At 40.3% G+C, this 14,331-nt stretch overlaps 2 protein-coding genes and 2 non-coding genes across 13 annotated transcripts in view; 3 read left to right on the forward strand and 1 right to left on the reverse strand.

Moving 5' to 3' along the window:
- The first annotated feature begins 2,346 nt into the window (after positions 1–2,346).
- Positions 2,347–6,558, forward strand: RPS3A (ribosomal protein S3A). Its single transcript, XM_024569076.3, has 6 exons — positions 2,347–2,499; positions 3,177–3,280; positions 3,553–3,740; positions 5,349–5,557; positions 6,106–6,215; positions 6,392–6,558. The coding sequence occupies exons 1-6, from the start codon at positions 2,438–2,440 to the stop codon at positions 6,511–6,513; spliced, it is 795 nt and encodes a 264-aa protein (XP_024424844.1). The 5' UTR covers positions 2,347–2,437; the 3' UTR covers positions 6,514–6,558.
- Positions 4,474–4,546, forward strand: LOC112312731 (small nucleolar RNA SNORD73). Its single transcript, XR_002975620.1, has one exon. It is a non-coding gene; the product is annotated as a small nucleolar RNA SNORD73 (small nucleolar RNA).
- Positions 5,816–5,885, forward strand: LOC112312730 (small nucleolar RNA SNORD73). Its single transcript, XR_002975619.1, has one exon. It is a non-coding gene; the product is annotated as a small nucleolar RNA SNORD73 (small nucleolar RNA).
- Positions 6,559–12,573: 6,015 nt separating the features above from the next.
- The window catches only part of SH3D19 (SH3 domain containing 19), a 140,795-nt gene continuing 139,037 nt past the window's right edge, over positions 12,574–14,331 (reverse strand). For all 10 annotated transcript variants that reach the window (XM_071219158.1, XM_053910384.2, XM_053910386.2 and 7 more), the window contains one exon: positions 12,574–13,980. In XM_071219158.1, coding sequence (XP_071075259.1) covers positions 13,864–13,980 — 117 coding nt within the window. In that variant the 3' untranslated portion in view covers positions 12,574–13,863. The remainder of the gene's footprint in view (positions 13,981–14,331) is intronic.

Genomic DNA, 14,331 nt, shown 5'->3' on the forward strand with positions numbered 1-14,331 from the left:
CTCCATGCTGCCTTTTTTTTTTCTTTGATATAATTTAAACCGATGACTGCTCCATTTAATGTAACAGATTCACCGACATGTATTTTTCAAAGCTTTTACTACAAAACAAATTTAAGAATTGAATACATACCTCTGACAAATTCCTTATGTGCTGGTGTTGCTAGAATAAACTAAATGGAGCTGACTTCATTAATCCCTCCTCTGTGGCTTTTTCACTCTTGGGCAGAAAGAGGAGTCAGACCAGGAAGAAGGCAACTTTGGTTTTTATTCTGGGGTATGTAACCTCGGTGTCTGCAACATTTTCCATTGGGAAAGTTTTCAACTAGTGAATTGCCACCTGTGAAGTAGACTTAGTCAAGGTTACTGTGAGGACAGAATAGAGTTTACTAGACTCAATATTATATTTGGAAGAACTCACTGCTTTCTACTGGTCACCAGTTTTCACCAATTAGACAAGAAAAATAGTGTCTATAGGGTTTTTCACAAAGCTGATTTATTTAAAAGGACTGACATTTTGCAGCATTCACAGAAAAATAAAAAATAAAAGGGTCGACCTTTTAGAGGATATGTTCTATATTTTTATTTTGGGGGTCAAAATCATTTAAAAAGGAAATGATGCTGATAATAAATGGCAGTTCTTGTTTTTTTGTTTGTTTTATAATGTGGTTAAGTTTAAAAATTGTCCTATTGGTTCCCATAATTATTTTGAAAATCTGGATTGATCCATAAAGTTCAAAAACTGGAACCAGCACTGATGTCATCTACCTGTTATTTGTTCATCCAACAAATATCCTGAGGACCTACTATGTGCCCAGAGATGGCGCACAAATACGAAGACTGCCCTGTGTGCCGTTCCACTCACAGTGAGCAACAGACACGTTTAATCAACAGTTGCTAAGAAGCTAAGCAGTGCTAGGTGTCCTAGGAGCCTGTCTGGGAGACTCAATCTCTCACTGAAAGAAGAAATAAAGCTGAGCTGTCTTGAAAATGCACAGGTATCTGCCTGCTGTTGAGGGAAAAGGAATGCATGCAAGAGAAAAACCATTTTGTTTAGGGAATCTGAAATAGTTCTAGATGGCTGGAGTTGGTGTACCTGGTGAAGGCTAAGATGTGGTGAGGATGAAAAAAGATTGAGTGGGGCTTGGTAAGAGATTTTGTACGCTTAGCTAGGGACTTTGATTTTTTTAAGTTGTGGTTAAAAAAAAAACCCCACCTAACAAAATTTACCGTCTTAAGCACTTTAAGTGTACAGTTCAGAAGGGTTAAGAATATTCATATTGTTGTAAGATAAGGACCTTGACACTATCGTATAAACAACTGAGATTAATGAAATTACCGAAAGATTTTAGAATAGGATTGGAGATTTAGGAAGATTGTTTTAGAAGGTGGGGATGGTAGGAGGTAGGGAATGGAGGCTAGAAGGACTAGAAGGGATTATAGAAGGGGCCACAGGACGCTTTGGGGGGAGTGTGGCTTGGTCACAGGTTTTTTTCTTTGCACAGGGGAAGTTAGAGGAGGAACGCAGCATATCCCTGGCTGAGGTCCAAGCCTGCATGGGCCAGCTTTCCAGAAGCTAGTCGGCCACATCCAGCCAGGATATACTTTGTTAAACCCTACAAGTAAAAAAAAATTTTTTGGATGAGTTGCAAAAATTGAACAATTTGATCTCACACAAAATAATTTCCAGATTTTCTTGGAAAAAAAAAATCAAAATATCTGGGAACACTGGACGCATAGTTCCTAAGGGAAACAATGAGCAGAGTTCACTTAAAAAAAAAAAAAACACCCTACATATGAATGTATGAGAAACATGTCGAAGGGTACACAAATCAGTGTACACCTTGACGGATGTTCACAAAGCTGACATACCCACTGACCAGCACCCGCATCAACAAGCAGAATTACCAGCACCTCCGATGTCTTACTTGTTTAATCTTACTAACAATCTTACGAGGTAGGTTCATTACTATACCGCCACTTTAAGCACGGAAACACTGAAGCAATAGACAGGTGACAAGGCTTAATACTGTTGACAGTAGCATTTGAACCTGGATCTGCTTATTCCAAAACCTGGCGGAGAAATAGGTTTCCGGGTGAGATGGTGATTTCAGCTTTGAAAGACGCTGAGTGGGCATCTCCTCCCACGGAAACTTACTTCCGCGTACCAGAGCCACGGAAACCACCGGTAACCGAAAGCCTGGACCTCAGGTCGGCACCGCCCCCGCGGGAGGTGGAGCACAGTGTCTCCGCGGCGAGTCTCCCCACACTGGAGGGCGCTGTCGCAGCTACAGCTGGGGGCGTGCCTTCCTGTTGTCGCGATATTCTTGAGGAGCGAGAAACACAGGTCAAAGGTCACGTCGATGGCGGGCTCCGCCCCCGTACGCGTAAGTTCTCGCGCGAGTACTACTTCCGCCCTTTTGGCTCTCTGAGCAGCACTATGGCGGTGGGCAAGAACAAGCGCCTGACAAAAGGTGGCAAAAAGGGAGCAAAGAAGAAAGTGTAAGTGGCGACTGTCGTGGCTCTCCGATTTTCGGGGTCCTGCTAGGATCGGCGGGAGGGTCGTGGGTCTTGGTGTGGGGCGGATGGCGAGGATGCCAGGCGGATTCAGCTGGCCGTGCCGGGTTGGTAAACTCCGAACTGCGGTCTGCCAGATCCGGGTGCTGCGTCGCGGCGGGCCGGCTATCTTCCCCTTGGCCTTCTGGGCCTGTGCGCGCCGCTTTGAGTTGGATTGCCGCCGCGAGTCTGCGATGGCGTGTTGCGTATTGTGGGCTCACGGGCCTTTTAAATGCCACAGATAATGGATGCCTCAAAGCTGGAGTTGAGGAAGGCACTCCTGTCCATCTGGTACGCCGCACCGCTTTTCTGGTTGGGCGGGGTGGAACCGGGGAGCTCCCAGTAGGCTCGCGTGAAGCAGCCGTGTAAAAGAGCTTGGGGTACCAGGACGAGCCCTCCTGTACCAGTGACCTGCGTGTTATTGAGAGGCAGTGCTGCCTGCGTGGTGGGGAGTGCGCACGTTTGTGGCTTAACTGTGAGACGGACACAGTGTGGGAAGAGCTCGAGCTACAAACCTGCCCGTGGGAGGTCTAATCGCCAGTTAGACGTGTAAAGTTATTAGAATGAGGCAAGTAAAAAGTCATGTGATCTGCGATAAAACCGAAGCCTTTTTTTAAATCCAGGGTTGATCCATTTTCTAAGAAAGATTGGTATGATGTGAAAGCACCAGCTATGTTCAACATAAGAAATATTGGAAAAACACTAGTCACGAGAACTCAGGGAACCAGTGAGTATCTTATTCTTGGTTTGTATTTTTTTTTAATTGAGATATATGTGTCTTGGTCCTGTTGGTCCTGTGGCTGGAGACTAAGGAAATGTCAGCTCTTGGTTGCAGCTTTGGCCCCTGTGGTGCTTGTTTTGGGGTGGGGACACTGGTGGAAGCAAGATGACACTTTAACATTGTAAGCTCAACTTCATGCATGAACAGTTATCTTTGTTGGCTTGACTTTGCTCATGTGGTTCCTAATGTTAACAAGACAACTGATTCTTGTTTTACAGAAATCGCATCGGATGGTCTGAAGGGCCGAGTATTTGAAGTGAGCCTAGCTGATCTGCAGAATGATGAAGTTGCATTTAGAAAATTCAAGCTAATTACTGAGGATGTTCAGGGCAAAAACTGCCTGACTAATTTCCATGGCATGGATCTTACCCGTGACAAAATGTGCTCCATGGTCAAAAAATGGCAGGTGAGAACGAAAGTTCTTAGCGTCACAGTGCTGTGGCATGCATGGCCACAGTGTGATGTCACGTCAGGGTATGATGTCAGCAAGGGGCATGTCATGCCCTTCAGGTTTAGGTGATCATTTTAAAACCTTGATGTTTCTTGATACTATTGAGTGCTTACTCTGGAATTGACACTTGAGTGACAGCAGGGAGCAAGCCATGATACTCCTGTTTATTTAAGTTGAGTTCAAAATTTATTACTGCCGGGTTAGTTTTTTTATTGCATAGATCAGTGGCTGATTGAGGAATGTCTAGATTCAGGTTTGTAATTTTGCTTGTCTTCAGACTCTTTGGATCTCAAAAGCTAATGGATTTTATTTTATTATTATTATTATTTTTTTTGCTAGTGGATTTTAAACTGAACAGGTGGTTTAGACTTAATTACTTCTGGCAATGTAGAATAATATATGGAATATAGAGTAGCACAGCCTCTGATGTGAAGTGGAAGTCTTGACTCCGTTTCCCAATTGTATTCTCTTTGGCAAGAAACTTAAAGCTTGCTGAGCCATGATTTCTTTATCTTTGAAATGTGGGTAAGTGTGGGATGTCATCTCATGGAGTTAGGATGAAATCCATGTTTAGCACAGAGCTTGACACAGAAAGCATCTAGTAAATATTAGTATGATGTAGGAAATAATTGTGTTGGTTCAGATGTGTCTGGCTAACTGTCCAGTCTAAGGATACTTTGTATATGGGAGTGAATGATGACAAAATGTTTTGGTTGCAGATGATACATACTGATTATATAATTTCATTGAATTCTGATGTTTCCCTAAGGTTCTATGGTTGCATTTCTGGAAATATTTTAAGGTCCTTTTGCTATAATTATACTCATTTTTTGAACCAAGGTATAAAACTTACAAAATGCAGAGGAGGAAATTCAGTTTTTATTGCCACCTAAGATAGTTTTTTGTGTATTTTGGCTGTGAAATTGAGTATTTGTCAGCATGGCCTTAGTTGGAACATGATGACACTTAAAAGCATATGTATTAAGTGTTGTTAACATTTCACCTATTCAGAACACTTTTTATTAAAAGATGGAATAAGTGTTGACGTCCATATTGTAGTCTCATAGAACCTATTTTCTTGTGTTTCAGAGTTACCGCTGATTGAGGGGAAGAATGTTAAAAGGTTGTCACGTATTTGTAAAAAGTTGGGTGGGTGCTATTGCCAGTGATGGTGGGGATAGATGGGAGGAGGGAGTATTGTTGAGAGGAATTTATATTATACTTAATGCATGATGAATACGTGACCTTTCCCTTTTTTGTATTAGAATTTGAGGGATAAAAATTGATAATATTAAAACCTGTTATGTCTGCCCTGGCTGGGTGGCTCAGTTGGTTACCTCTACACCAGAAGGTTGCAGGTTCGATTCCCAGACAGAGCACATGCCTAAGTGGCAAGTTCGATTCCTGGTCAGGTCACGTACAGATCCAATGTCTGTCTGTCTCTCCATCTCCCTCAAATCAGTCAAAAAAAGAAAACTCTTTGGATGAGGGTTAAAAAAAAACAAAAAACATGTATAACTGACAGTATCTTTTTTTTTTTTTTTTTTTTTTTTTTCCCACTAGACCATGATTGAAGCTCATGTTGATGTCAAGACTACCGATGGGTATTTGCTTCGTTTATTCTGTGTTGGTTTTACTAAAAAACGCAACAATCAGATTCGGAAGACCTCTTATGCTCAGCATCAACAGGTCCGCCAAATCCGGAAGAAGATGATGGAAATCATGACCCGAGAGGTGCAGACAAATGACTTGAAAGAAGTGGTCAATAAACTGTAAGTTTCTGTTCCCTGTCACCGCATTACCCTGAATCTGATTAACCCTCAAGGGAGGGAAAGATAAGGTGGAGTCAGACCTGTGTTTAAAGCCTGTCCGTGAAACCATTTAGCTACCTCCCTTGAAATGAAAGCATGCTAATTGCTGAGTAAATCAATTACTCAGCAATTATTTGGTTTTTGTCCTTGTTGGGGTGAAACTATCTCAAGGCAGTGAGGTTGAATAGGAAAAAACCCCCAAAATCAGTAATGCATGGGAGTAAGTGATGACAAAATGTTTCGGTCCCAAATGATGTCCAGTGATAAAACTGAACATTTTTCTGATGTTCCCATGCAGCTGACTGAGAGGGTGTAATGGAAAAGGCAAAAGGTGTAGACTCAGAAGGCTCAGGTGCTGACTTTGCTCGGTAACTAATGGTACAGTTCAGATCATTTCACTTTCACCTGTAAAGGGACAGTAGTAGACTATCTTACATGAGAAGTTATGTGGATTAAATGAGGGGGGTTTCCGTGTACCTTTACTTTAACCTATTGTTACTGGTTTGCAGGATCCCAGATAGCATTGGGAAAGACATAGAAAAGGCTTGCCAGTCTATTTATCCACTTCATGATGTCTTTGTTAGAAAAGTCAAAATGCTGAAGAAGCCCAAGTTTGAATGTAAGTAAAAAATCACTGGATTCCTGGGGGGGAAATTGTGGCCAGATACTTTTTTTTGGTGTTTTTTGAGTGTCCAGATGCTGGCTTTTTTTTTCTGTCATGCTTACACAGTATTGAAGGACCAGTGTTGAAGATACAGTACACCATAACTAACAGAATTTTACTCTTCCTTTTAGTGGGAAAACTCATGGAGCTTCATGGTGAAGGTAGCAGTTCTGGAAAAGCTACTGGGGATGAGACAGGTGCTAAAGTTGAACGAGCTGATGGATATGAGCCCCCAGTCCAAGAATCTGTTTAAATTCAGACATTTAATGGTGACAAATAAACAGGCCTATTTGTGATATTTTATTTCTAATCATTCTTTTAAAACCGTCTTACAGCTTGCTGAATCACATGCTCTGAATTGATAGTAACATGAACTTTTCTGGATTTTATCTATTGCTCTATGTAGCTGAGAAAGGGTAGTGATTATTTTAAGCTGTAGTGATCTGGAGGTGTTAAGAGATGGCTAATAAAAGGAAACCCTTTTTTGACATGGCTTAAAGTTTTGATGGTTTTTAAGCCATCTGGAAGGCTTGTTGAAACATTGCAGGCCCTCCCTCTGGAGTTTCTGAAGTTGGATGTGATGCTGATGCCCAGGGACCCTACTTTAGAACCACTGTGGTAGACTGACTAATGGGAAGAGCCAATTGGCTTTTAGTTTTTTGTTTTTAAATACAAATGCTCTTTCCTGTAACTTGACCTGTATTAGTGACATTTGACCATTGATTTCCTCCTGTTGTTCTTAACTGTCCTTCGAAGTCCCACAGAGGTTTCCTCCCACATCACTGGTTATTCCTTTGCTAGTTTATCCCGAGACCTTGGTGTTGGAGAACCCTAGGCTCAGTCCTGGGCCATTACTAGTACTCCCCAGAAAGTGACCTGTGCCCTTTTGAGGTAATACGTCTGTATGTGGGGAAAAATGGGTTATGAGATGCCTCCATTTTGGACAGGTTTTGACCCATCTATTGCCTCTAATCATTGACAAGGATCAGCATATCAGTTTAAATTCATGCAGGCTGTGATGACTAATAGTCTGGCCTTAGACTACATCAGGGTGGTGCAGACCTAGTACTCCCCCCACCCCTTGGCTTACTCAGTGTGGAAACCTGGAGAGAATGATTGAGGTCAATACCACAGGTTGGCTACATCTGCTACTGAGCCTTATGGATGATAGCCTTAATTATGAGGTTCTAACCTGGGTTAATCAGTGCCTGACGGAGGACCATATTCATGTAAAAATTCTACTTTGTCCAAGAACGTGTCCTGCAGAGGAGTGAATTGTGAGGCAATCAGCTGTGGATCCTGAGTGTCTTGCCTGCTCTTGGGCATGTCATGAATATGATTCTCTGCTCTTTATCTGGGCCATTTCTCAGGGTTGTATTCGTGTCCTGGGAAACCTTGAGGGAAGAGTAATGTATCCCCCCGAAAAAGAGCAGGCTTGCTTCCACTTAGTGTCCTGCTATGTAATGTAACCCACTGTGTGATGGGCCCTTTGCTTCACCATGTAGGATGGGGGGAGAGGGGGCATGGGAAACTAATGAAAAAGCTCTGACCATTGGTTTTGCAGTAAGAAAGTCCTAGGAGTCTCATGTCCTGCCAGTGTCCACTGAAACTGGCAGGCTAGCTTTTTGAGCTAAATTGGGTAAAATGTCTAAACTGCAGTTTCTGGCACTCGCTCTCCAATTGTTTTGAAGCAATATTTCAACTCTAAAATGATTTCTTGGAACAATCATTAACACCTCCAAACTTAAAATTCCTTCCTATAATTCCAGTTTGACCACTTAATGGGTAATTCTCAATTGGATATCATGTAATAGGTAATACACGTGTGAACACAAGGAAGGGTAGTTAATATTTGCTAAGACCATGAAGTCTGCAGTATTGTAATTGTTTTGTGTCAAAATACAACCAGTGGCTGAAACTGATAATACAAATGGGAAAACAGTTCATAAGGCAGTGGAGTGTAAAACAGTACAACCACTTTGGGAAAACAGGTGGCTTTTTTTTAATAAAACACCTACTTTATCAACTAATTCTAGGATTGCTATATGTAAAATCCTATGTGCACAAAGACTTGTCTAAGAATGTTCATACCAGTCAATAATAGCTCAGTAAAACTGGGAAAAACTTGTTAACACTGGCTTTATTCATAATGGCTAAAAACTGGGTAAGACCCCAAAAGAGAACAGATAAGTTAGTTCTGGCCCAGGTAGCACAGAGCACTGTCCTGATAGACCAAGGTTGGTCAACCTCCAGCTGGCACATACAAGAAGCAACCAGTGAATGCATAAAATAAGTGGAACAACAAGTCAATGATTCCTCTCCCTCTAAAATCAAATACAGTGAAGAACAAATTGTATTTTTCTATGATCAAGTACCACTGAGTACTAAAGGGAATGAACTGTTGCACACACATTGGATAAATCTCAAATTACATTTGAGCAAGGAAAGAGCAGATACTACATTACTCTATTTTTGAGAAGTTCCCAAACAGGCAAAATGAATCTATGGTGCTAGAAATCAGAACAGTGATTGCTCTGCAGGGGTGGGGTACGAGAGGAGGATGTAACTGACTGCAAAGGTATGAGGAGCTTTCCGGGGTGATGAAAATGTTCTATATATTTACTGGTGATTATGTAAGTACAGATAAAACTCAGAATTATATACTTAGTTATCTGCATTTTATGCAAGTCACTCCCCAATTTTAAAATAAATGTGGGCCTGGCCAGCTAGGTGATGGACTTGCTGCATCTTTGTTTCTCTACTAAGGGATATGCTATCCACATGATGAACTTGCCCCTTCATACCTATCCAAGTCTGGACCAAACCTAGATACACTTTTTCTGTCGTGGGCTTCCTGGTTGTCATGGTATTCAGGACCTTGGCTCTGCAGATAGTTCTGCATGGTGATCTGGGCATCACCTCCAGGAATCACATGGCCAGATCTGAATATGATGTCCAACATTCCAGAGGTCAGGGTCAGTATTACTGCCAGCTATGGCCTGATGGTAGTGGTCCTCATTACCAAATCCTGAAGAAGAAAATCTCACTTTCTGAAGGTTGAGTGATTTGGCTGCTGGCTTTGTGGGGAACATCAGTGTGCAGCTCTCTGCTCAGTAGGGATCCTGATTCTCATCTACTCAGCTATGGCTTCATCATTACCCTTATTCTTTGTAAGGCAGTCCCTCCCTGTATCCATCAAATACAGGGTCTGGCACAAATAACAACCCTCCTTTATTACAAAATTATAAGCATGTAATTCTGTAACACAACAATGTCACACTTAAGCATGCCATATGACATTTTAGGTGAATGTTCAAATTAAAACTATAAATTTTTACACCCATATTATTACCCTACCAACCACACTCAAGCAGGCGTTACTTCTGCTGGACCCTGTAGCCTATGATCCAGAGGCCAGCAATTCCCATCCCCCAGGAACAGCCCAACACACCTGCGCTGGGGCAGTCGTCCCACGTGGTAATTAGTTTTACAGACACACAGTGTCTTAGTGTCCTATTTTCTTTTGCTCTCTGACCTTGACCCCAACTTTCTTATTGCACTGGACAACTAGGCCTTCTCATAGCCCAACCAGGCTCCTCAGACCAGCAAAGATGCAGACCTCTGCCTGCTCCCCAACACTCATCTTCCCTAGAGTGCTCTGTATATACAGATGAATCGGATAATGTTTGCCATCACTGTATATTTTCAATAGCTTTGATATTTTGTATGTTTAAAGAGGAGACAACACTGTCTCCCTAGAATCGTCTCAGGTATGGCACTGCACTATAGGGTTAGCCACAGGCTCTGAGGCTCTGAGGAACAACTCTGCTCTTCAACTGTTGGCCAATTGGGGGCCAGGGGAACAAAGTGGTGGGCGTGAGTGATCCTTTGAGTCAGGGCTCTATCCAATAAAAAACTTGGATATGACTAGAGAAATACATGTAGTTGTTTCTTTCATTTTAATTATAAAGAAGAACTAAATATGGGCCAATATTTTGGTATGAAGATTGTCAGTTAATTTCTGTTAAAACAGGATAGACAACTGGTAGATAATTGTCCTTTCTGAATTATGAATTTGGATATTTATCCTGATAAATTTTTCAGTGAGTTATTGCCTAGTTCGCAGAATTTACAGGTAAACAGTCCGTGGTGTGCATACAATTATGGTTCATTTTTTAAAACCCAGAATGTGTCCGACTCTGAAATAAAAATTCATTAGCTTAACAGTGCTTGAGTTCATCTATTATACTCCAAAATGCTAAGCAGTGTTTTGTGCTACAGTTGTATCAAAACCTATGTTTAGGATTGCTCCACCGTTACCAGGAGCACAGCCCTACAGACACACCTTCTCAAGATCTGATGTTCCAAGAATTCAAATGTTCCCTATTAAACAGAAAAAAAAAATCCCCATTAATGCATCAGTTCAGATTTGAGTTTCTAGGTAACAGCAATATAAGCTGCCTATATAAAACTGAGAAGCTGAGAAGGACTGTTCTTGGAAGAAATTCAAGGCTTTAATTTATTCATTGTAACTTGTTCTATTTCTATCATATGTAGGAAGTTACAACTTTTACAGGCCAATAAAACAGATCAAGTATACTTGTTTAACTGCTAAAGAGAAATGTACCACTTCAACACAACAAATGGGAAAATTACTGAATTGGGAATCAGTAGAACTAGATTTTGCTTTAGGTTCTGCCATACCTGTATGGCCTTAGGGAAACCATTTGGTCTGCAGACTCTTCTGTGGTTTAACAGGATGAACTTGCCATTAGGTGAGAGGCCCCTAGATGGTGCTGTTGTTCTGAGATAGGCTTTGTATTTTTTCCCCCTCTATAATTACAGTGAAGTAAAAAGGCTTAGGTTAGAAAATGATTTCCTATTAGTTCTGGAAAAATTCACTGTTAAAAGAGTTCATTCAGTGGCATTCAAAATGGCATTGAATTAAAAGGAATAAACCATTAATGATTATAATAATTATCTTCTTATAATATGCCCATATATTCATCAGTATTTCCCTAGGTATATTTTACCTAAACTTAAGAAACTGAATAGAAACTAAACAATTATTGTTAAGAATATCTGTATTAAAAACCCTATGGAAAAAATATGTTTTAAATACCAGTTCTAACAACACATTTTGATAAATGCACTGCTACTTCATTTGGAATGTTTCAGGCTGTATTCAAAATCTGTGTTCCCCATGAGCACAGTGAAAGATATATTACATTATCCCTCCCGCCATGTAAACAAGGGCATCTTTTAATGAAATCCTGCAGTTTTTTAGTGTTCAAAGGGGGTAATCAAAAGGGTAAGAATAATATATTGACTTATCTAGTTTGAATTAAAAAAAAGAAAAAGAATTTGGAGATTCTACTTTGAGGAGGTTTGGATGAACAATACCAGGTTTTCCCTAAAACTCCTGAAAAGAAAAACAATACATTCCAATTTTTCCCTATGAAATTCACAGACTATAAAAACTAAGCTCAATCAACATATAAAAAAAGAAAACACCTATGAAAACCCATACCGAGCTACATTTTGTCTTCTTATCAGTTGAGTAGGTAATAAATGACAAGCAAAAAATGTAGCATGATAAAGTGAAATGACAGAAAAACTGCAAATTCTGTTTCAATAAAGACTGTTGTCAACAAATTAAAGAGGGAAGTATTGGATCTCAGTGGATCCAAGATGGTATCGCTATATATGCCAGTTATCCATTCACCCATCCATCCATGCAACCAACCTTTACTGAGACTATATTGAGCAAAGGGCTGGAGGTATAAAGAGAAGATACCATTTCCATCCTCACAAAACTCAGTCTGGTATGAGAAAAGGACTGAAAAGTTCAGTTCAGTTTATTATAATGTCAAAGAGACGTACAACTATTGCACTTATCATTCTGCTGACAGAAGGCTAAAATTTAAGAGGATACTTTTCTCCAATAAAGCTAAGTTTTCATGATCTTTAATATGTTAAGATTACACAGGCAAAGAAATATACATCATGTCCTATTCCTGACACACACCCTACTTCCTATTATACAACCTGCTGCAAGTGGGAATTTAATTGGGATAGGGCTTTAATTCATCCATTTCTTATGAAATTGCTCTTGAGTAAAATTTCACAAGTTTTCTTTATATTGTCTTCTTTACCCAAAACATGTCGGAAAAACAGCCCTGTTATCAGTTATAACCATATAGCAGGGAGATGACCTTCAACCAAAGATGAAGCAAAAAAAAAAAGTAAATAACTCCCCCCATCTCATGTTCACATAATAGTTTGACCATTGGCTGCCTTTTTGGACAATGAGAAACAGTAACAAACACTAAAAAGTGGCCCAGTATATGAAACTCTTCTGAAAAACAGAAGAAAGTCATGAACATTGTTGGGGAAGTGTTGTGCATTTCCAGTGAAATTCTGCTCCACTGATATGTTTGGAAGATTGTCTTCAACCTATTTGGCTTTAGCCCATAAACTGTAGTTGATTTAGTCCTAAAAGAACCACTTTTATCTTACGCCTGGCATGCATAACAATGGATATAGCAGGAAAGTGTTTTTTTGTTTACTCTAATATAGGGATGAGCTAGGAAAAAAACAAAAGAATATCAGCCTTCAGTCTTCTCGAATTGTTTTTCATTGTGATTATATTGGGAAGAAATGAGCTGTGGGGGCTTGGCACTGTTTTCCATCTTAACAGTCGCTCTGTGTTCTGAGATATATGTGATTCATAATGTACCACTATAACAAGACACAGCTTTTCTATATTACTGGGGTAACACAAAGAAAATGAATTTTTCTTTGGGTACCAGTAATTGTCAAAAGAATGATTGCAGAATCAGAAAATGTGCTTTATAACAACCCTGTTAACATAAAGTATAAATGGAGGAAAGAAGTAAGTAGGGCGGGTATGTAGAAGGGTTAGTCATATTAGCAAGGTATCTCAGGACAGTTTTGGTTCTTTTGACTAAGATGCATTGAATTTTAACCCCCTTCAAATCCTTGGACAAAGGGGAAACACTTATTAACACAAATAGCATTTGGTGAGCATGAGCTGATTCACCACATTCTTACAAAGGCTCCAACTAGTGAATAAACTTCTGCTCCTGAAATAAGGATTTGCCCTGGTAAATGAGGATAATGCACTCAAGCTGTTAGAATCAATTTGAATATCAGAAATGAAATGTATCAAATGTCCTCTTTTTAAACGAAAGTAAAAAAGGAGCATGGTTAATTGACTCTTGCTGATGAAAATAGATGTCCAAACGCAACTTTTGCTTGTAAGCCTCCCTGTGCGGCTGTGCCACCAGGCACTTTCCTGGGGGAAGTGTTCGTCTGCCTTGCTAATCTTGCTTGATGTTTTCCTCAGGAGAATGCTTGCTCATGGGTTTTCACGTGCATGTTTCTACTGTGAGTGAAAGCTGACTACAAAATCTAAACATTCTCTGCTTTCAGAAAATTCTAGTGTACCACGTACAGCATAGATATTTCTTTCAGTTTAAAAAAATAGTGCAAAAACAAAAAGAACAAAACACCACGTCTGATAGTCAAAGTGATAGTTCAAGTGAGTTCTTGTGCCAAGGAACACAGTCAAGCTTCACCTTTAGCTGACTTGTAAAACCTGAACGTAGTTTTTGGGAAATATTCCAGACTTTCCCATTAGTTCTCCACTCATCCAGTCATCATCTACAGATTCCAGCTCTGTTATGACATCTCCAGCCTGAAAGAAGACAGAATTGGAAATAATTACTAGCTTCTGTTGAGTATAAGCATGGGGGGCAGCCCACCTGGAGAGGCATGTATAGTCTTCTCTTTGTTTGACTTGTTTATCATGGTTTGCCGAGAGGATTACATGATACGCCACAAAGCTAATCTGCACCCAACGATGCCATTCGTGCGCCTTTTCCCTCAAAGCCATTTCCTTGCCAGTGTCACCCTTGTTGCACTTTTATTTTCCTGTTTGTTTTGTGCTCCCCAAATTCACTTCTAATGCAAATTCTTCTTAAATACATAATGCCAGCTATTATATATATGTGTGTATGTACATATATCTACATAAATAATGCCAGCT

Source organism: Desmodus rotundus, chromosome 9, assembly GCF_022682495.2.
Source record: "Desmodus rotundus isolate HL8 chromosome 9, HLdesRot8A.1, whole genome shotgun sequence".
NCBI classification, from domain to species: Eukaryota; Metazoa; Chordata; class Mammalia; order Chiroptera; family Phyllostomidae; genus Desmodus; species Desmodus rotundus.